The 22,635-nt window shown below is 35.2% G+C and overlaps 1 protein-coding gene across 1 annotated transcript in view; it reads left to right on the forward strand.

Annotated features, from left to right (window-relative positions):
• Window positions 1–952: 952 nt before the first annotated feature.
• Window positions 953–22,635, forward strand: part of DBN1 (drebrin 1) — a 335,364-nt gene continuing 313,681 nt past the window's right edge. The window contains exon 1 of the mRNA XM_053717068.1: window positions 953–1,099. Within this exon, the coding sequence (XP_053573043.1) occupies window positions 1,014–1,099 (86 nt within the window). The 5' untranslated portion in view covers window positions 953–1,013. The remainder of the gene's footprint in view (window positions 1,100–22,635) is intronic.

The raw sequence follows: 22,635 nt of genomic DNA on the forward strand, positions 1-22,635 counted from the left end.
CAGGAATTCTCGAGTGACAAGTACAGAGAAGGTAAAATATATTAAAAAAAAAGACTTGTTGGTTCTTCCTAAATAAAAAATTGATGAATATATAAAATATTGGGAAATAGAGGGACATAGCCAATTTGGGCTTATGGGTGAACAGTTTAGCAATGCACTTTTTATCATGATAATGTTTGTGTTATTTTATGTATACAATAAACTTGATGCTCCATATCACAACTACAGCATGTGTTATGTCAATTTATCAAGGTCTCTGCTCTGGGTTTTGTGTGAGGGACATTTTGTAACTGAAGACACAATATAAGATTACATTTTTCATGTCTCGTTTAACTTTAATTTGTAAATAAAGTAAAATTTTCCACAGATTTGTTTGCCTTGTTTTGGCTAACAACCCTTTGACAGATAGAAGATACACTAAGTAATTTGCCAGAAAGCAAATATATAACTAAAAAAAGGAAAACATTAATGTAAACAATAAATCAAAGCAACTCTACATACACTTTGTACACTCTGATGTAGCTTATGCAAAGTAAACAACTCTTTCCAGTGCAGTATTTGTTTTTTACTTTGTTAGCTTGATGAACCTTAGGTAAGAGATCATTAATAAATAAGTGATAATATTACTGTTACATCTAATATATATATATATATATATATATATATATATATATATATATATATATATATATATATATATATATATATACTAATTAATCTTTCCCTCCTAATATTTTTTATGCAAAACATACTTTTTTCTAAAAGCAAATAAGCAATACATTATTATTCACTGCTAAATTAGATTTTATTTTATAGAAAAAAGGTAGTTCTACAGGGTAAGCCCCAGCACTAGGACCTAGCGCCTCCCCAGCCCCTCAGCCCTCCCCTTCCCCAGCTGCAGTGTGTCACTACCCCCTCCTCTCTCCATCGCTCTCCTCCTCATCCCTACTTCCCTCCCTCAGTCCGCTGCCTCATCTCTCCATCCCCCGGCAAACAGTCAGCCTGCAGCCGGCATGGCCTCCGTTAGCTTCAACACTCACCGCCTGGAGCTGCTGGCTGCCTACCAGGATGTTATTCAAGAAGACAACCCCAAAGACTGGTAAGCCGAGCAATATTCTGGTTTGGGGGTCGCACCTAGATGAGCACAGATTATGAGGTGCATGATCAATAAAGGACAATGGGTGCATAATGGTGCCTGGTAGTATGAAGGTTTAATTGCAGCAGTGCGATTGAGGACAAAGATTTTTGGATTATTGTTGCCTACTCAAAATTGGAAGTGATTGTTAAGACAAATAAGGCATTTTGGTGCATAGAATATGCATCAGTTTGGCAGATATAGTGATCAGAGGATGCAGAGCTATATAGGACATTGCATTTCTGCATTATCGTGTACATCAGTGTCATATGCTGCATGGCATTGGGGTGCGCAGGTTGATCATTATGGGGTTGTTAACGAGCTGTATAAATCGTTTGTTTATAGCTCTATATGCTCGGGTACTAGGGGTTGCGTATTGGGGTGTGGAGCATAAAGCAGGATCAGTTGCTGATGCGTTATTACTGATATTGGAGTATCTGTTCAATGTAATGATGCTTGGCACATGATAGGGGTGGGGCACACAGCATTAGGGCAAGGAACATAGGATGGTTCTGCGGGAGGTGAGATGGCACAGATTAGTCGTGTATGACAGGAATGCACATTGCACACATATTCCATGTTTAGGGATGTGCAAATATGTCTGCACTGACTGATGTGATCTCTTTAAATGACGCAGACAAAGGATTCAAAAGTAACGTTACCCACAATTCTAGGTGAATGGAAAATCAGACTGTATGGTATTATCTACATGGTATAGCGTAAACACAGTCATATTATTGCCAGCAAGATGTTTATGTTCCACTTTTCCTATACTCTCTTTGTGGCTGATTCTGCAATGAATAACTGTATAGCCTCTTTCACATACGCTTGGCTTTGCAACCTTTATTAGCAATTTAGCAGGACTTGCTGCATTGCCAGGCATGTAAGTTGCTGTACGATTCACAGATATCCTGAGTGCTGCTGAGCTGGGCTCAAGGACTGATTGGGGCTGCATTGTCAGTTTTACTTCTTTGTGTCTGGGTCACTGCAGAATGGGAGTTGGTGCACATTACTAGTAAGCAGGGAGGGTGGGTCATAGGATAGGGGAGAGAGTCTGTTCCACTGTTTTTGTTTTTTTTTTCTATTTTTTTTTTTTTGTGTGTGTATGATATCTGAGCTGTTTTGAGGGGGCTCTGGTGGGAGGAGACCTTGGGGAGACATTGAGAACTTACATTTGGGTGGGTCCATCCAGAATCTATGAGGGCTTGGGGGAAGGGGAGAGTCTGCTAGGGTGAGATCAGACAAATGATTACAGCATGTGAAAAAAATGGTTGAGATCAGCTTTTAGGATTCCAGCAACTTCATAGGATTATGGCAATGCTTGGGTTAATTCATATCTTATGAGTGGGGCTATATGAATACCTGACCACGTGGGAACCTAGACACAAAATAGATTTTTGATAAAGAAATCTGTAGGTGTTAGGAGAGAGAGGATGATGTAGCTTTGGTTACTGAAACATTTGGCCAGCTCTGTCCTGTGAATTGTTCTTGGCTTACAATTCAACCTTGTTCTGTATTACCTCATCTTTTATTTCCCTGTACACTCTATTTCATTCTTTGTTTAAGAATTCCTTTATTTTCCTTTTTTATTGTGTATGATGTCTACCTTTTTTCTGTTATTAAATAGTCATACAAAAGAAAAATGAATTGCTCTGTTTTGTTATAACAGTTTATTTTTTAATGAAGTTCCCTTGGTGCTATGTTTAAAGGGACATTGCTATGAAATGCTTTTATACATCTGGAAAAATGTATTATATAAATGCTCATTGAAGTATGTTCAAGGGACATATAACCCCAAAATGATTTCATGATTCAGATAGAGCATGCAATTTTAAGCAACTTCCCAGTTAACTTCTGTTCTCTAATTTGTTTTGTTCTTTTGCTATCCTTTTGTTAAAAAGCTTACCTAGATAGGATCAAGAGCAGCCAAGCAATAATTGGAGCTAGCTGCTGATTTGTGGCTGCACATATATATGTGCCTCTTGTGTGTTCAGTTAGCTCCCAGTAGCGCATTGCTGCTGCTTCAACAGAGGATACAGAGCAAATTTGATAGTATATGTAAATTGGAAAGATGTTTAAAATGTTATCTCTATTTAAATCATGACAGAAAATGTTTGTGTTTCATATCCCTTTAAAATTATGCTCAGGAACCATAATGCATTGACACTCCTAAGAAAGATGTTGAATATGCACATAGCACAGCAAGTTACTGCTCAGGACCAAGTCTCTGTGTTTAACCCGCAGGGGCTAAAGGGACACTAAAGTTAAAATAAAACTTTCATGATTTACATACAGCGTGCAATTTTAAACAACTTTTCAATTTACTTCCATAATCAATTTGTGCTCAGTTGTTCATATGCACATATTCTGATGCACCAGCTCCTACTGAGCATGTATAGGAGTCTGTAATAACCAACAAGCATTTTATTACACTATATGTCTATTTAACGCCTTACTAGTAGTTAAACACACAACATATATAAGTATTCTCCAATCAGACAGCAGTTTCCCACTATGACCGTTGATTGGAGAATACATGTTCTTCTGGGGGTAGCAAAGGAGCTCACCAGGTGCTTAAAGGGACACTGAACCCAATTTTTTTTTCTTTTGTGATTCAGATAAAGCATGCAATTTTAAGCAACTTTCTAATTTACTCCTATTATCAATTTTTCTTTGTTCTCTTGCTATCTTTATTTGAAAAAGAAGGCATCTAAGCTAAAGAGCCGGCAAATGTTTGGTTCAGAACCACGGATAGCACTTGTTTATTGGTGCTGTCCAATCAGCAAGGACAACCCAGGTTGTTCACCAAAAATGGGCCGGCATCTAAACTTACATTCTTGCTTTTCAAATAAACATACCAAGAGAATGAAGAAAATTTGATAATAGGAGTAAATTGGAAAGTTGCTTAAAATTGCATGCTCTATCTGAATCACAAAAGAAAAAATTTGGGTTCAGTGTCCCTTTAATTTTATCCATGTATTTAATCCTTTACCCAGGTTTAAATTCACAGTGCTCAAAGATGCAGTTTTTTTGTTTTTGTTTAGTATGTCCCTTTTTAATTGGACTTCCTTATCTTTGCCTATTATCTTCTCACTTATCGTTCTTCACCCCTAATCCCTGAGCTAGCCTAAGGGCGCAATGATATAATTTTCGCCTGCTCTAAGCCACTTTTTCTCAACGACTCTCGCAGGGCTGCCCGGGTGGAATGACCTTTAAAAAAGGGGCAGTCCCTGCGAGTGACGAGATGGCTCCTATTGAAAGTATTGGAGCTCGCTGGATAGGGACACTTCGCTCCTTAGAGCGAAGTTAGCAGGGTGCAGGGGGAGCACATTAAAATTAAAGTCCTGCAGCCAATATAACTCACATTATGCTGCTTTCTGCATAGAGCATCTTACATTCGCCTATATTTTCATATATATGTGTTTTTCTATTAGGTTTATAATTATTTTGAGTGTTCTGAGAAAAGCTAGCCACATTTTATTTGGCGAGAAATCTGCAGTGTGAAAATTTTAATAGAATTACGCTGGGATTAGAGACATTTTCACATACGCCCATTTTACGAATAAACAATTGTGCTTTGCATTTTGTATTTATAAGTTCAAATTTCGGTGCGAATTTTGCACACCCAGTGTACTAAAATTACGATTTACACTATGCATATTTGATTTATTCCTGTGTAAATTACATACAATTTTTATTTTTTTTGTTAACATACGACTTTTGGTGAAGAATTTATTTAAGATCTTTAATCTACCTTAAAGGGGCACTGAACCCAAATTTTTTCTTTCGTGAGTCAGAGCATGACATTTTAAGCAACTTTCTAATTTATTCCTATTATCAAATTTTTTCATTCTCTTGGTATCTTTATTTTAAATACAAGAATTTAAGTTTAGATGCCGGCCCATTTTTGGTGAACAACCTGGGTTGTTCTTGCTGATTGGTGGATAAATTCATCCACCAATAAAGTGCTGTCCAGAGGACCGAACCAAAAAAAGCTTAGATGCCTTCTTTTTTCAAATAAAGATTGCAAGAGAATGAAGAAAAATTGATAATATGAGTAAATTAGAAATTTGCTTAAAATTGCATACTCTATGTGAATCACGAAAGAAAAATATTGGGTTCAGTGTCCCTTTAACAATGCAATTTTTCCCCTGCTTATTTTTGTGTGAATAGTTCAAATATTTGTTTTGTATGATGTCTAAACTACAAATTTTGTTGTGCATATTTCACATGGCTTTAGATCATTGCACCAGGGAAATAGGACTGGCGAACATTCTTTAATAATCTCGCCAGCCCAGAGAGCTTTCAATCATTGGGACCTAGGACTCGAGCAGGCCCAGCATGAGAAAAAAAAAAAATATATATATAATTTTTTTTTTTTTTTTTTTTTAAATATAAATTATGGAGATAGTGAGACATTGTTTTGTATCTAGATAAGGGTGTTTGTATATTAATATATGTAGAATCATCCCAAAAATTAGTAGTGTTGATTTTGTCACGCCCAGCCTCACACATACCACCACTCCGTACTAGACGTCTACACTCTAATTGTGGCTTTAAAAAACTGAGAGAACAAGCATATATTCAGTATAAACAAAAGGACCCCTCTAGCGCATCAGGTAACTCAATAAAATGTGCTGTTATTTCATTCCTCCACTGCAAACCATGCCAAAGCTCTTCTTCACTGTTGCAACTCAAGATTACTTGCTACCACAGGGGGCTGTGTTGCCATTAACCAATCCGTGCGCAGATACTATACAGCATTAAAAGTTAGATATTTTCTTTCTAAACAATAACAAATTAGAGGGGATGAAATAAACACATATGAATAGGATATTTGGGAATGTGTTTTATAATTTTGTACTAGGATTATTAAAGATAAATAGGAGGCACACTTTGTAATTTTTTTATTTTTTATTTTTTTTTAAAATAATTTCATACTCTGTTCAACTTTTCAATCATATAGAGCAGGGATGGGGAACCTTCACACTCCTGATGTTTCAGAACTACATTACCCATGATGCTTAGGCACTCTGAAGTTCAGTTGAGCATCATAGGAAATATAGTTCTGAAACATCTGGAGGGCCAAGGTTCCCCATCCCTGATATAGAAGTAGACCACGTGTTTGGCCATTCTTGTCTCATGCATGTTCTGAGTAATGCTTGGAGTGTGCCTGACACAGGAATGCATGTGTGCATTACCTGCTGTTGTATTTGTACATATGATATAAAATGCATTATGCAAAAAATGAAATGTGCTACTTTGCATTACAAATTTCCATTTTAATGGCACCTAATTTATTTTAGAATGCAACTTGTCTTAAAGACAACCTACCATTCATGTAGTCGCTAACTTTTTTTTCCCCTGATTTCTGACATAGTTTTAATAAATTATTTTTTAATTCCCTACCATTTGGCTCCCGACTCCTCCCCATCCCTACTGCCGTCTTCAGCAGTCCCACCCACTCTCTACGTGTCACAAATGCTCATTCACGATCTTGGATTGCAATGCGCATGCACAAATCAACGAAGCCACTTTAATAAATCCTTTATACTTATTAATCATTAGCTATGTATTCAAAGACATCGTTTTCGCTTCTTGGGTCATGTGTTTTTTTTTTTGTACATTATAAAACTATAGATATATTTATAAACATCTATACACGTCTCTATTATATTTTGTAATCTTTACACATTAATATATTTGGGGATTTAAAAGCATATTTCATGTACTTTATATTTCCAAACTTTTTGTGATAGCATTTAAAATCAATAGTAACATAGTATGCAACAATCTTTATTCTGCCTTTGTATATAAAATTTAAAAAATTAAGATGTAGTGCCATTCTTTTTTACAGTGTCAATTACTATCATGTTCTAAATAAATGTATTAATCAGTTTATATACATGATGCGCTTGTCAGTAGCAAAGCCGTCTGTAAGAAGCAGGTGACATTATAGAGGAATTCCTAACTGTTACGAATACGCATGCGTGAAACGGGAGTGCGCTTGGAAGTCATTCCGAAGAAAAATATAATTGCGTAGATGAAACAAGGGGCGGATGACGTCGAGTGACATCCGCCTAATGGACAGAATAAATTGATTATGAAAAAAACGTGATCGAAAAAATAAAATAAAATACGGGTTGATTTAGTGGATCGTTTATACATAGCTTTATAACGGCGATATCTTGATATATACACACAAACAAAAGAATTGATGAATGAAAGTCATATTTATTTAAAAAAAAAAAAAAGAATGCTATACTTGATCGACATTAGGGAAAGTTTACCTTCACTTTAAACTAACTAGGGGCACTCAGGAGGGGTCAACCAATCAGCATATATTTTTATATTGGGCAATATGTTGTCCAGCTCTTCGTAATCACCCCTCAATTTGTTTTGCTTTGTTCCCTTTTTCTTATCTTTGTTGCATTTTGTGTTGTTGACCCTTTTGCTTTATTCCTTCATTTGTTGTTTCTCATCCCCATTTCTTCCTAACCCCTCCCCTTTCTTGTCTCATCATTTGGTTCCCCTGTGCTGCACTTTTCTCTCCCTCATATCCCATCATTCTTTTCTAATGCTGTATCTCATTCTGTTTTCCTCCTCCGCTTTCTACGGTCTTTCTCTATTCTGTCTCCAGTTTTGTACTATTTCTCTCAAGTTTTAGTTTTGCCTCTTCTTTTTGCACCTTCCACTCTTAGGAGGAGGGGAGCTTACCTTTGTGCAGTGCACTGATATATTATGGGATAAGTAGTTGGGACAGTTGGTGTGTTTTTTTTATCAGGACTTGATACATCCAGGGATCACTTTTTGGGTTATTCTACGTAGGTCTATACAAACACCCTTGCCTGGGTTGTTTTTCTTGCCGATTCTTTAAAATTCAATGAATTGGGCTTCCCCTGCTGATTTATTTATATATAGTACAGAATGTCAGTCAAAAAAACAATGTTTAAGCTATAGCATTATCATAAACAATTATATTTTTTTTACACAGAAATTTAAAAATTGTTTATGAAAAATAAAGATAGTGATTAAAATTTTGGAATACATTATATAATCTATATTTATAAAGTGGCTCTTTAACCCTATATCAATTACAGTAAAAGAATTACATTTTTCCTCTGATCTTTTGTTTTGTAATATTCACAGCCACAAATACTATTCTTTGGTAAAATTGCCGGACAACCTACTTGATTTTCCCCTTTTTTTTTTTTTTTTAAAGCTATCATATAACCAGCATAATTTTCTGTGCATTATGAGACAGTCAATGGCTGATTTTTGTATTGGTTAACTGTTCCACAGTAATATTTAAAAAATGTAAATACGGTAAATGCAAATCAATGTGGCCAAAATCATATTGTCATGAATAAGCTGTATTGTGACAAAGATGATATACAATATTATTCTTGTTTACTATGTCATTAAAAAAACAAGTTTGCAAAAAACAAAATGAAACTGTAAATGGGCAGGGGGGGGGGATCAAAGAAGAATAAGAAGGTTTTATACACGTGGAAGAATGTCTGTAAAGTGCAAACCGCCTTAATTTGTGATTTATTAAAAAATAAAAAATAATAATAAAAAAAAAATAATAAAAAAAATAAATATATATATATATATATATATATATATATATATATATATATATTGTCAAATGTTGCTGTATATTACAATGAAGCTACAATTATTTGTGCCTGACTCATATTACCGAAATCACATCTGGTGGGATGACCCAAGGGGATGGAAGGAGTCAATTAATTTTGAGTGCACCCACATCCCTGCCTATTTTTCTCATCTTGAGGAATATGCATAGTTCCAGAAATTACTAATAACAAACATGTTAACTAAATTAGAAGGAACACCCTATTCTGGAGGCTTTGATATGCTGAAAGAATGTCTGGTCTGAGGAACATTGCCAGGGTGTCATTCCTACTTTTTAAATAAAGATAGCAAGAGAATGAAGAAAAATTGATAATAGGAGTAAATTAAAAAGTTGCTTAAAGGGACATAATACTCATATGCTAAATCACTTGATACTGATGCAGTATAACTGTAAAAAGCTGACAGGAAAATATCACCTGACGATCTCTATGTAAAAAAGGAAGATATTTTACCTCACAATCTCCTCAGCTACAGAGTAAGTTCTGTGTAAAAAGTTATACTCGGCTGCTCCCAGCTGCAGGTAAAAAAAAAATAATGAAGAAATGAACAGCAGCCAATCCGCATCAGCAGTGCTGAGGTCATTAACTCTTTTACTGTGATCTCATGAGATTTGACTTAACTCTCATGAGATTTCATTGTTACGCTGAATAGGGAAATGACATAAGTGCACGAGGCTCATCCTTTCAGCTGTCCCGGGACAGACATACTAATATGCTGCTTAGAAATCCTTTACAATGGGATGTGGCTACTGAGGAACTTTTGATGTAAAATATCTTTCTTTTTTACATAGAGATGTTCAGGTGATATTTTCTAGTCAGCTTTTTACAGCTATGCTGCATCACTTTCAAGTGTTTAAACATTTGGGTATTATGGCCCTTTAAAATTGCATGCTCTATCTGAATCATGAAAGAAAGAAAAATTGGATTTAGTATCCCTTTAGATAGCTTTTTATAGCCTATACTTAAACATAACCAACAGAAGAAACTATTATACTTCCTATGGGGAGCTAGAGAAATTGGGTTTTGGTATTCAGACAAAAATGAGATATAGATGCCTTTTGTGTGTTAGGAGTGATAAGGTAGGAAGGTCTGATATCCCTGCAAATGCAGCCCATTTTATTGGGTTGCAACATCAAAAAGCAAAACCAGCTATTTTACATATAAAAAAAATAAACCTAAAGAAACAATTTCCAATACATTTAACACCTTGCAGCTGGTATGACAAGTCATTGGAAACCAAATTTACAGTACATTTTCCCTTAAGAGAACATTTTTGGACACGTCTCCACAAAAGGTTTGAGGATTAGCGATACATGATCTAGGCTTCTGGGATTTGTACACCCTTGAAGTCATAATATAAAATGATGTATGTCTTGCTAATACCGCATCAAATATAGGGGGGGGGGGGGGAATGCATATAAAAGAGTACTGTTTTAAAAATGTTGAAGTAAAATGTGTGCATGTGTTTGTGTGTATATTTATATAACATTTTCTGTTTTTAATTTGATTTTGGAAGTAACAAGAAGTGCATGTGTTAAATAGTGCTGCAACAATTTATCAATATAATCGATAAAAATCGATAATAAAAATAGTTGTCAACGAATCTGATAATCAATTAATTGGTTTGCAATTAGTTGGTCTGTGCACTGCACCAGCTGCTTCACTCCACTGAGCTCTTGCACATGATATTGTGGTTTATGTTTATGCACTTAGCCTAAAGGACGTCTACAGACGTTTATGTTTAACTTTTTCAGGTCAGCATAAGTTTACAACTGCTCCTGGCTTATATGCAACCCAGAAATAAAATAGGATTCGTCATTTGGATTGTTTATATTAAATCAGGTGATTTGGGACTATGCTTTGCATGATACAGTGCTGAGCTTGTTATTTACACCTATCCCTAGATTGATGGGATTTGTTATTTGAATTGATGTGCACTATTATCTGTTTACTCAATTATTAGCAGATTGCTTGCTATTTCTGATTTATAAGAACTGTAAAGATAAATGTGTAATGCTTTTGTCCTGTTATTGACATATAGCCCTTAGCGCTTTTTTATTTTTTAAATTAATTGTAATATGTACCAAATTTATCTGTTATTTTAAGAGCAAACTAGATATTTTTTTCCCTAGCCTTATAGCTGGTTATTTACCATTGCATTTAGAATTTTAAGATATTTTTATTTTGGAATGAAGCCCAGGCTTACTTTATTGAGAGGCCCCTTGCCAAGGAGGAAAACATTTTGCATTAGTGGAGCTAACAAAGATAAATATCCCACCTTGGCAAAAATGGCAAAACCCTACTTATGCATCTCAAGCACCTCAACACCATCTGAGCGCCTCTTCTCTGCTGCAGGCAAAATAGCTGGCAAAAAGAGTGCCAGTCTCAGCCAGGAGCATATGGACAAGTTGACATTTTTGCATTTTAATGCAAAGTTTCTGAAAGAGTGAATACAAGAATGTTATAAACAGTGATCGTCTACCTCTTTTGAAACCGTTCATGGTTTTGTTTCACATAATTATAAAAATTTGTTCTGCTACTTCAAAATTGGACAAACAGTTGTGTTAAAGGGACAGTCTAGACAAAAATAAACTTCTGATTTAGATAGGGCATGTAATTTTAATCAACTTTTCAATGTACTTTTATCATCAAAATTTCTTTTGTTCCCTTGGTGGTATTTTTGAAAATCTAAACCTAGGTAGGCTCAAACTGATTTCTAAACTCGTTGAAAACCGCCTCTTAGCTCAGAGCATTTTTTTCACAGTTAGACAGTACTAGTTAATGTGTGTCATATAGATAATTGTGCTCACTCCCGTTGAGTTATTTAGGAGTCTGCACTGATAGGCTAAACTGCATGTTTGTCAAAAGCACTGAGGTAAGGGGGCAGTCTGCAGAGGCTTAGATACAAGGTAATCACATAGGTAATATGTGTATAAATAGAACAGTGTTGGTTATGCAAAACTGGGGAATGGGTGATAAAGGGATTATCTATCTCTTTAAAAATTTAAATTTCTGGAGTAGACTGTCCCTTTAATGTAAAGTTTTAGACTGAAATTTTATATTTGTAACACTCAGTATGTGGATTTTATTTTAAATATAGCAAAAAATGTTTTTTATCCGATTAGTCTATTAATAAAAAATAATCGTCCGATTTAATCGATTATGAAAAAAATTGTTAGTTGCAGCTCTAGTGTTAAACCTGGGAACAAACAATAGAGTAATAGCTTGTTCATTGGCAAGTTACCACTCTAGACGCAGCCTCTTTTTGCCCAGCATGTACCTTTCACAGAGTGAAACTTTCCTGCAGTTTATCAGTCTGGTCCTGACTAAATAGTACAGTCCAGCACAAAATATTAAGCAATCCCTCTATGAATAAGACATAGCAAATGGCAGACATACGTCTTGGCCTAGTGTGGTTCTCCTCAGTGAGGTGCAGCCATATCCCTCTTGGCAACAAGTCCACTTTATTTGCTTTTATTTTTTAACCTGCTTTTCCCCCTGCACTTGTGTATTGTATCTAGTCAGCTCTGTCTTTGGGCATACAATCCGTTGGGATTTATACATTTTTCAAATTGTGTGAACAAAGCATACTCTTCTGGGCAGGTCAGTTGGATGGGTTTGGTACACATTTGACACTTTCCTGAAGTCTTTTTCTACCTGGGTTTCTCCCCCCCCCTCTCTTTTCTCATTACGGTGCATTTTTAGATGTTCTTTCTGGGTCACTGATCTCCTCCTTTCCAGTGCAGCTCCAGGTTTGCTCTGACCTGGCTACTGGCTTAATAAATATTAATAGTACAATCTCTGTCTTTCAGTTCATTCTATTTACATTAACTTTCACTGACCTTAAAGTGTCTCATTGAAATGGATTTCCCTGAGACTGGAACTGCATTACTGATCCCTATGTTTATCTGTGCATGCATTACTTTTTATAGACATGTTATACCCATGGCTGGTGCTTATCCAGTTTTTCAAACATTCAAATTTAGAGGGGAATATTTTTTTTTAAAGAATGAACCCTTCTGTCCCTGATTGTGGGATTTATATTTCCTTCTTTCTATTAAAGGGACAGTATGCATCAATTTTCATTTAACTGCATGTAATAGACACTAATATAAAGAATATTCACAGATACTGATGTAAAAATCCAGTATAAAACCTTTTAAAAACTTAGAAGATTCCAATTTAGCACTGTTGATGAGGTTAGTCAAGGACACCCACTGAAAGGGGCTGAGAGCAGACCCCCCCATCCCTGCATATGTAAAGACTTATTATACAAACTGAAGCAATCTGAAGTCTGTATACATCAGTATACATCTAAAACTTTGGGGCTTGGTTAGGAGTCTAAAAATCAGCACAATGTTATTTAAAGGACTAGTCAACACTGTAGATATGCAAGATAACAAGACAATGCAATAGCACTTAGTCTGAACTTCAAATGAGTAGTAAAAACATTTTTATGACAATTTTAAAAGTTATGTCTTTTTCCACTCCCCCTGTACCATGTGACTGCCATCAGCCAATCACAAATGCATACATGTACCATGTGACAGCAATCAGCCATTCACAAATGCATACACACTTATTCTTGCACATGCTCAGTAGGAGCTGGTGACTCAAAAAGTTTAAATATAAAAAAGACTGTGCACATTTTGTTAATGGAAGTAAATTGGAAAGTTGTTTAAAATAGCATGCTCTATCTGAATAATGCAAGTTTAATTTTGATTGAGTGTCCCTTTTAAAAAATAAGCAAAACTATACATTTTTACCAGGGTCCTCCCAAAAAAATGTGTGGGAACTAACCAAGACTTCCACCCTCCCTAACAATTAATATATTGTGTGTGTGTGTGTGTGTATATATATATATATATATATATATATATATATATATATATATATATATATATATATATATATATATATATATATATATATATATATATATATATATATATATATATATATATATACACACTGTATTTATATGTGTATAATCTATAGACTTTGGTTAATGAAAGCAAATTAAACCAAATGAAGGGTTGAATGGTTGCTTTGGTCCTGATAATCCTAAATGGTCACAATATCTATTCCACTTAAAGGGACATAATACTCATATGCTAAATCACTTGAAACTGATGGAGTATAACTGTAAAAAGCTGACAGGAAAATATCACCTGAGCATCTCTATGTAAAAAAGGAAGATATTTTACCTCACAATCTCCTCAGCTCAGCAGAGTAAGTTCTGTGTAAAAAAAAATATACGTCAGCTGCAGATAACAAACAAAAAGAAGAAATGAACAGCAGCCAATCAACAGTGCTCAGGTCATGAACTCTTTTACTGTGATCTCATGATATTTGACTTAACTCTCATGAGATTTCATAGTAAACTTCCTTAAACTGAATAGGGAAATAATGCAAGAGTGCACAAGGCTCAATCCCTTATCTGTCCCGGGACAGACATACTGATTTGCTGCTTAAAGTCCTTTACAATGGGGTGTGGCTACTGAGGAAATTTTGAGGTAAAATAACTTTTTTACATAGAGATGTTCAGGTGATATTTTTCTAGTCAGCTTTTTACAGCTATGCTGCATCACTTTCAAGTGTTTCAACATTTGGGTATCATGGCCCTTTAAGGTGCAATAGTCCTATTTCTGCTGAGATGAGCTAAATTACCCTAGAACAAGCCACACAGAAATGTAAGCACCATGTGTAATAAAAGATAATAAAGATAATATTCATAACAGGGGTGATAACACAGCAGGGCCACTGACAATCTTACATTTAGTGTATTGTAGAATGTGCCCATTACTGGAGGATCTCACTATACCTCTAACCATACTGTGCTCCAGCTCCTCTCACCAGCAGCAGTGTTTACTAAAGTGTTTCTATTCTCTGTCCAGAGGGAACTTGGTTCCTCCTGCAAAAATAGTTCAGGAACTCCGTTCCCATGTGTTCCCGCTCGACTTGACCCCTGATTTTTACAAAACCCTCCCAGATGGGCTATATAAATGGATAATTTACAAAACATTTATGCAAAGAAAAATCTAGTGTTCAATGTCCCTTTTGCCCCTTGAAGAGGTGTACTTTATGTTTAAATAATTTTTTATTGTTTTAGAACAAAAATACAGAAATAAAACAATATGACATTCAAATGAACAAGTGTCCTTTCTTCTGATGACATCTTAATTAGGGTGCTCCAAGGGTTGCGTTTACAGAATCACATAAATTTCAGATGATTAGTTTGAACAGATACTAACAGCAATGTGATGATTTCTGGCTATATATATATCCTAGTTTTAGATCGTTATCTATATATTAACAGTAGTATCTTAGATTTGCCAAGAGTCTGTCATTACTTAGTCTATATATTATTTTCATCTTTAAGTTGTATCTCTGAGGTTATTCCACCTCCTTACGTCTTGTTTCTATTTTTATCTACATAGATATATCGTGGTAGAACCTCCGAGTTAAGGGTGATCTTAAGTACTTAGAAACGCCCCATATCATAGAGTATATTATCTAACAAAGATAGGGATAGGTATCTTGGAACTAGATAGGGTAGCAGGGAGGGGGGAGTGACGGCACATCCTTTCTTAGTTTATATTATATATACATCAATAAGTTTAGTTTGTTTATATTTTGATGACCACTTAAGTCTCTGGTTTCTAACCATCTTATGGGGATAAGGATCCTTTGCTTATCCAGTAATACCATACTGCTTGGATTGTTTCTTTATTGTCTAGAATACTTGACGCTATCTCATACATGGTGTACGTGTGATTAATTTTATTATATATCTCTGCCCAAGTTGGGGTTCCAGTTTTCCAGTGTCTAGCTATGCATATCCTCGTGATCGTGCGCAAGATCTTAATGAATGTATTTATGTTTATTATATTTATTGATATACTCATGTAATAGAGCCTGTTGAATTGTGAGATTGATATTTTCATCTAGGATCTGGCTGAGGAAGATAGATAATCGGTTCCATGTCCCCGAGACTTCCTTACAATCCCACCACATGTGTCTATAAGTCCCTATTTCTCCACAACCTCTATAGCAGAACCTGCTACCTTGTGGATACATATTGGCTGTTCTCGTGGGGGTTAAGTACCATCGGTACAAGAGGTGTACTTTAAAGGGACATGAATCTCCAAATGTCCAACGTTGCAATTTACTTATTATCAAATTTGCTGCATTCTCTTTGTATCCTTTGCTGAAGGAGCCAAACAGATCAGATGAGCCAATGACATGTGGCATATTCCTGCAACCACCAATCAGCAGCTTAGCTCCCAGTAGTGCATTGCTTGTCCTGAGCCCACCTAGGTATACTTTTCAACAAAGGGTACCAAGATAGCAAAACAATTATGTAATAGAACCAAACTGGAAAGTTTTGTATGTAGAGCTGCAACAACTAATCAATAATAATCTATTATGAAAATAGTTTTCAACGAATCTCATTATCGATTAGTTGGTTTGCAATTGGTTGGTCAGTGCACTGCACCATCTGCTTCACTCCACTGAGCTCCTGCACATGGGGTTGTGTTTTATGGTTATGCACTTAGCCTAAAGGATATCTTCAGACGTTTTACGTTTATCTTTTTCAGGACAGCATAAGTTTACAACTGCTCCTGGTTTATGTGCAACCCAGAAATAAAATAGAATTCGTCATTTGTATTGTTTATATAAAATTATATGTGTGTGTATGTATATGTGTGTGTATATATATATATATATATATATATATATATATATATATATATATATATATATATATATATATATATATATATATATATATATATGTGTATGTATGTATGTATGTGTATATATATATATATATATATATATATATATATATATATATAAATATATAAATTTTATTTTTTAATTAATTGTAATTTGTACCAAATTTATCCTCTAAATATATATGTTATTTTAAGAGCGAACTAGATATTTTTTTCCCTAGCCTTATAACTAGTTATTTACCATTGCATATAGAATTTTAAGATATTTTTATGTTAGAATGAAGTCGGGGCTTACTTTGTTAAGAGACACTTTGCATTGCTGGAGCTAACGAAGATAAATATCCCACCTTAGCAAAAATGGCAAAACCCTACTTATGCATCTCAAGCACCTCAAAGCTATCTGAGCGCCTCTTCTCTGCTGCAGGGAAAATAGCTAGCTTCTGAAAGCGTGAATAAAAGAATGTTCTAAACAGTAATCTTCTACCTCTTTCTAGTTCTACCTCTTTTGAAATCGTTTATGGTTTTGTTTCACTTAATTATAGAAATTTGTTCTGCTGCTTAAAAATTGGACAAACAGTTGTGTTAATGTAAAGTTTTAGACTGAAATTTATATTTGTAACACTCAGTATGTGGATTTTATATTAAATATAGCAAAAATGTTTGACGATTAATCGAAAAAAGAATTGTCCGATTAATCGATTATGAAAATAATCATTAGTTGACGCCCTATTTGTATTTGTATGTATCCAGTTGTTTGATATTAGACACCCAGATTTGTAAAGGCAGTTCTCATGTCTCTAGGGAAACACAAATTGAAGTGTGAGCTTTTACACGTAAAACATCTGGAAGGGAGATTTAAAGTCTAGTAATTGGGCCTCCTCTTAAGTAAAAAGAACTTGTTGGTTTTTAAAGGACCAGTCAACACATTAGATTTGCATAATCAACAAATGCAAGATAACCAGATAATGCAATAGCACTTAGTCTGAACTTCAAATGAGTAGTAGATTTTTTTTTTTTTATAACGAATTTCAAAGTTATGTCTATTTCCATTCCCCTTGTACCATGTGATAGCTATCAGCCAATCACAAATGCATATACGTATAGTCTGTGAATTCTTGCACATGCTCAGTAGGATCTGGTGACTTAAAAATTGTAAATATAAAAGACTGTGCACATTTTTTTTTAATGGAAGTAAATTGGAAAGTTGTTTAAAATTACATGCTGTATCTGAATCATGAAAATTTAATTTAACCCGAGTGTCCCTTTTAATCACTAATTTGACACTACCACTATTCTTTCTCCTTAGATACAAATGTGTATCCTATTGGTTAAATTCTTTATTTGAAACATTCCTGAAAATATCAGGTCAAACACTTAAAGGGACACTGAACCTAAAAAAAATCTTTCGTGATTCAGATAGAGCATGCAATTTTAAGCAACTTTCTAATTTACTCCTATTATCAATGTTTCTTTGTTCTCTTGCTATCTTTATATGAAAAAGAATGCATCTAACCTTTTTTTTCTTGGTTCAGCACTCTGGACAGCAGTTTTTGATTGGTGGATGAATTTATCCACCAATCAGCAAGGACAACCTAGGTTGTTCACCAAAAATGGGCCGGCATCTAAACTTACATTCTTGCATTTCAAATAAAGATACCAAGAGAATAAAGAACATTTGATAATAGGAGTAAATTAGAAAGTTGCTTAAAATTTCATGCTCTATCGGAATCACAAAGTTCAGTGTCCCTTTAATAGAAATCATTACAATATGTATTTGCATAATCAACACAGTGAATTATAAAAAAGCAATGTAATAGAACTTAGATCTTCAAGTAAGTAGTTCTTTTTTGGGGTATACTATCCCTTTAACCTTTTGAAGTGTTACTTTCTTGCCCATCAGTAGAACTTAAATTATGTAATGGTTAGCCCCCTTACTTCCCTCCATACAGGCATAATTAGAATTTCTAAGTAAGTTGTTTACTGATTATTTTTTTTCTTACACAATCTGTTTCTTTTAAGGTTTACTTTCATTTAAATAATAATAATTTTTCAATATACTGTATATATATTTACACAAAGTCATGCAAATAAGAAGGTACACCCTCTTTGAATGCTATGGTTTTATGTATCAGGACATAATAGCAATCATCTGGTCCTTGGCAGGTCTTAAAATGAGGTAAATACAACCTCAGATGAACAACAACACATGACATATTACAGTGTCATGATTTATTTAACAAAAATATAGCCAAAATGGAGAAGCCATGTGTGGAAAAACAAAGTACACCCTCACTGCTTCCATAGGAATTAAGAGGCTAAGTAGCAGCCAGGTGCTGCTAATCAAATGCCCTTGATTCTTTGATAATCAGCAAGTGTGACCACCTTTATAAAAAGTTTTCGCAGTCTGGTGGTCTAGAGCATTCAGGTGTGTGTTAACACAATGCCAAGGAGGAAAGACATCAGCAATGATCTCAGATCATTGATCTGTAGATCATGATCTACAGGCCTCAACTCAGTTAGCATTCAAAGTTAAAGTTCATGACAGTACAATTAGAAAAAGACTGAACAAGTATGGAAGGATTGCCAGGAGAAAGCCTCTTCTCTCTAAAAAGAATGTCAACACGGCTTAGGTTTGCAAAGTTGCATGAACAAACCACAAGACTTCTAGAATATTTGGCCTTAATGCACAGCGCCACATTTGGCAAAAAACAAACACAGCCTATCAGCGCAAACATCTCATACCAACTGTCGGGCACGGTGGTGGAGGGGTGATGATTTTGGTTTGTGTGTACTGAGCTACTTTTTGTTTTAATATAATTAGTGCTGTGTTATAAGGTAAATAATAACAATAAACGTTGCTGCGCACAATAAACAAGTATGGGCCTAGTCACACTTAAAATAGTATTTATTAAATGGTGTGTGTGTATATGTATATATTTACACCTCCCCCCCCCCCCCCCATGAAAATGGCTACAAAGGTTTATAAAGCAGTACTCCCAAGTAATATCTCTAAGCAGCCCTTGATGCTGTTATAACAGTGAAGATAATGTGTTGAAGCCGGTTGTGCCACAAAGTCACTCTTGCAAATAGTTTGTTCATAACTGGCACTCTTGTATTGTGTATTCGGCATCTGACTGTTCTATAATTTCCTATTTGGAGTAGCCATTAAGCAGTACTTCTTTATTTATGTTTAGGTAGATTTGTAGCCATTTTTGTTGGTATATGTATTTCATAATAAATATTATTTTAAGGGGTTCTTGGTACATGCTTGTTTGGTTGTGGCTTTTCTTTCTGTTTTTCTTAAAGGGGCATTAAACTCCTGGTTACAATTACAGTAACATGGTTACTACTCACCATGCTAGTGTTTTTCCTTCAGTACCTGCAGCTCTCTTTAAAGCTGTGCTCTTAGTTTTACCCATTGCAGTAACCAGTTGATAAAGATCTGCATCTTTATACTGGGTGTTGCCATCTTGTAGTATGTGTACTGTGACAGAAGCAGTGCGCTTTCACAGATCAATGATGTTACCTGCTTTTTGACAGCCGTACATTGCGATTTGGATTATCTTGCATAATATAGAGCAGGAGCTTTACAGTTTTTTTTTTAACCTAGTTTAAAAGTTTCATAACCAATATAAAAAAGCCCTGCTATATAATATAGCGATATGCAGCCACTGCAAATGTGTACAGCTCCTGCTCTGTATTGTGTACTTTAAAATGAAGTGCACAACAATGCTTGACAAGAAGACAATATCACTGATCTGTGAATGCACACTGCTTCTATCACCGTAAATTACACGATGGTGGCACCCGGCATGAAGATGGAGAGTTCTGTCTAGCGTTTATAAAGATTTAAACTGGACTTTTTACTTTTTCCACAGGTCATTGGCATCATAGTCATGACCATTTTAAAACTTTAATTTATGTTTTTTAAAATCCAAGAATTTTTAAAAAAGGTAAAGAAAAAGCCAAATATTATAAAGTATATAATATATACTGAATAGTCGTAAGTGCTATGTAACAAATCATACTGTCCCCTGTGGGCTAAATAAACAAATATCAGATATATAAAATATATTTTTTATTTTATTTTTATTTATATTTTTTATATTAACATATTTTTATAGGCACCACTCCAGACATGTAATAAAAAAACAGAACTGTTTTGCCGGTGGTGTTGTGTGCGGCTGCTAGTCGCCGTTGTGAGTTGTTCATCTGTCTTGATGAAGGCTTCTATGTAAGTCGAAACATCGACCTATCCTTATGACTTTCTAACGTTGTTGTTATAAACAATAAACTAACTTTGATGTATATAAATCCTGAGAGTGCCCTCACTTTCCTAGCTCTTATCTACAATCCATTGAGGATTGCACCCAGGTGCTTCATTATTAGTTGAAGCTGGAGTGCTGGAACATGTGCTAATTGGATAATAAATATATATATATATATATATATATATATATTATATATATTATATATATATATATATATATATATATATATTATATATATATATATATATATATATATATATATATATATATATAGAGAGAGAGAGAGAAAGAATACTAGTAGGGAAGGAGGGCACTCACAGGACTTCATAAGGTAATCTTTTATTGTAGTTCTAACAAAAGTGCATTGTCGACGTTTCGGCCTTTTCTTAGGCCTTCTTCAAGACAAGTTTCATAATCTGAACTCGTGCGGAACACAGCGTCCGCGTTATACTCCTAGAACGACAGAGTCATTAGTCTCTAATGACTAATGACTCTGTTGTTCTAGGAGTGAGTGAGTGTACAAAGTAGTGAGTGTACAGCCTGTATAGCAGTGCAAATTCGCTGTCCCCTCAAAATAACTCAACACACAGCCATTAATGTCTAAACCGTTGGCAATAAAAGTGAGTACACCCCTAAGTGGAAATGTCCAAATTGAGTCCAATTAACCATTTTCCCTCCCCAGTGTCATGTGACTCATTAGTGTTACAAGGTCTCAGATGTCAATGGGGAGCTGGAAAGCACAAGAAAGCCCACAAACAGTTTGCTGAAGACAAGCAGACTAAGGACGTGGATTACTGGAATGAATAAATAACAAACGTACTGATTACATTCTACCTATAAGAAACAAACATATATTTGGTATACAGGTGGCCCTCGTTATACAACGGTTCAATTTACACCGTTTCAGAATAACAACCTTTTCTCCAACATAGGTGTGTCCGGTCCACGGCGTCATCCTTACTTGTGGGGATATTCTCTTCCCCAACAGGAAATGGCAAAGAGCCCAGCAAAGCTGGTCACATGATCCCTCCTAGGCTCCGCCTACCCCAGTCATTCTCTTTGCCGTTGTACAGGCAACATCTCCACGGAGATGGCTTAGAGTTTTTTAGTGTTTAACTGTAGTTTTTCATTATTCAATCAAGAGTTTGTTATTTTCAAATAGTGCTGGTACGTACTATTTACTCAGAAACAGAAAAGAGATGAAGAATTCTGTTTGTATGAGGAAAATGATTTTAGCAACCGTAACTAAAATCCATGGCTGTTCCACACAGGACTGTTGAGAGCAATTAACTTCAGTTGGGGGAACAGTTTGCAGTCCCTTGCTGCTTGAGGTATGACACATTCTAACAAGACGATGTAATGCTGGAAGCTGTCATTTTCCCTATGGGATCCGGTAAGCCATGTTTATTACGATTGTAAATAAGGGCTTCACAAGGGCTTATTTAAACTGTAGACTTTTTCTGGGCTAAATCGATTGATTATTAACACATATTTAGCCTTGAGGAATCATTTTATCTGGGTATTTTGATATAATAATATCGGCAGGCACTGTTTTAGACACCTTATTCTTTAGGGGCTTTCCCAAAGCATAGGCAGAGTCTCATTTTCGCGCCGGTGTTGCGCACTTGTTTTTGAGAGGCATGGCATGCAGTCGCATGTGAGAGGAGCTCTGATACTTATAAAAGACTTCTGAAGGCGTCATTTGGTATCGTATTCCCCTTTGGGTTTGGTTGGGTCTCAGCAAAGCAGATACCAGGGACTGTAAAGGGGTTTAAAGCTTAAAACGGCTCCGGTTCCGTTATTTTAAGGGTTAAAGCTTCCAAAATTGG

The sequence above is a fragment of the Bombina bombina genome, chromosome 6, assembly GCF_027579735.1.
Source record: "Bombina bombina isolate aBomBom1 chromosome 6, aBomBom1.pri, whole genome shotgun sequence".
NCBI lineage: Eukaryota > Metazoa > Chordata > Amphibia > Anura > Bombinatoridae > Bombina > Bombina bombina.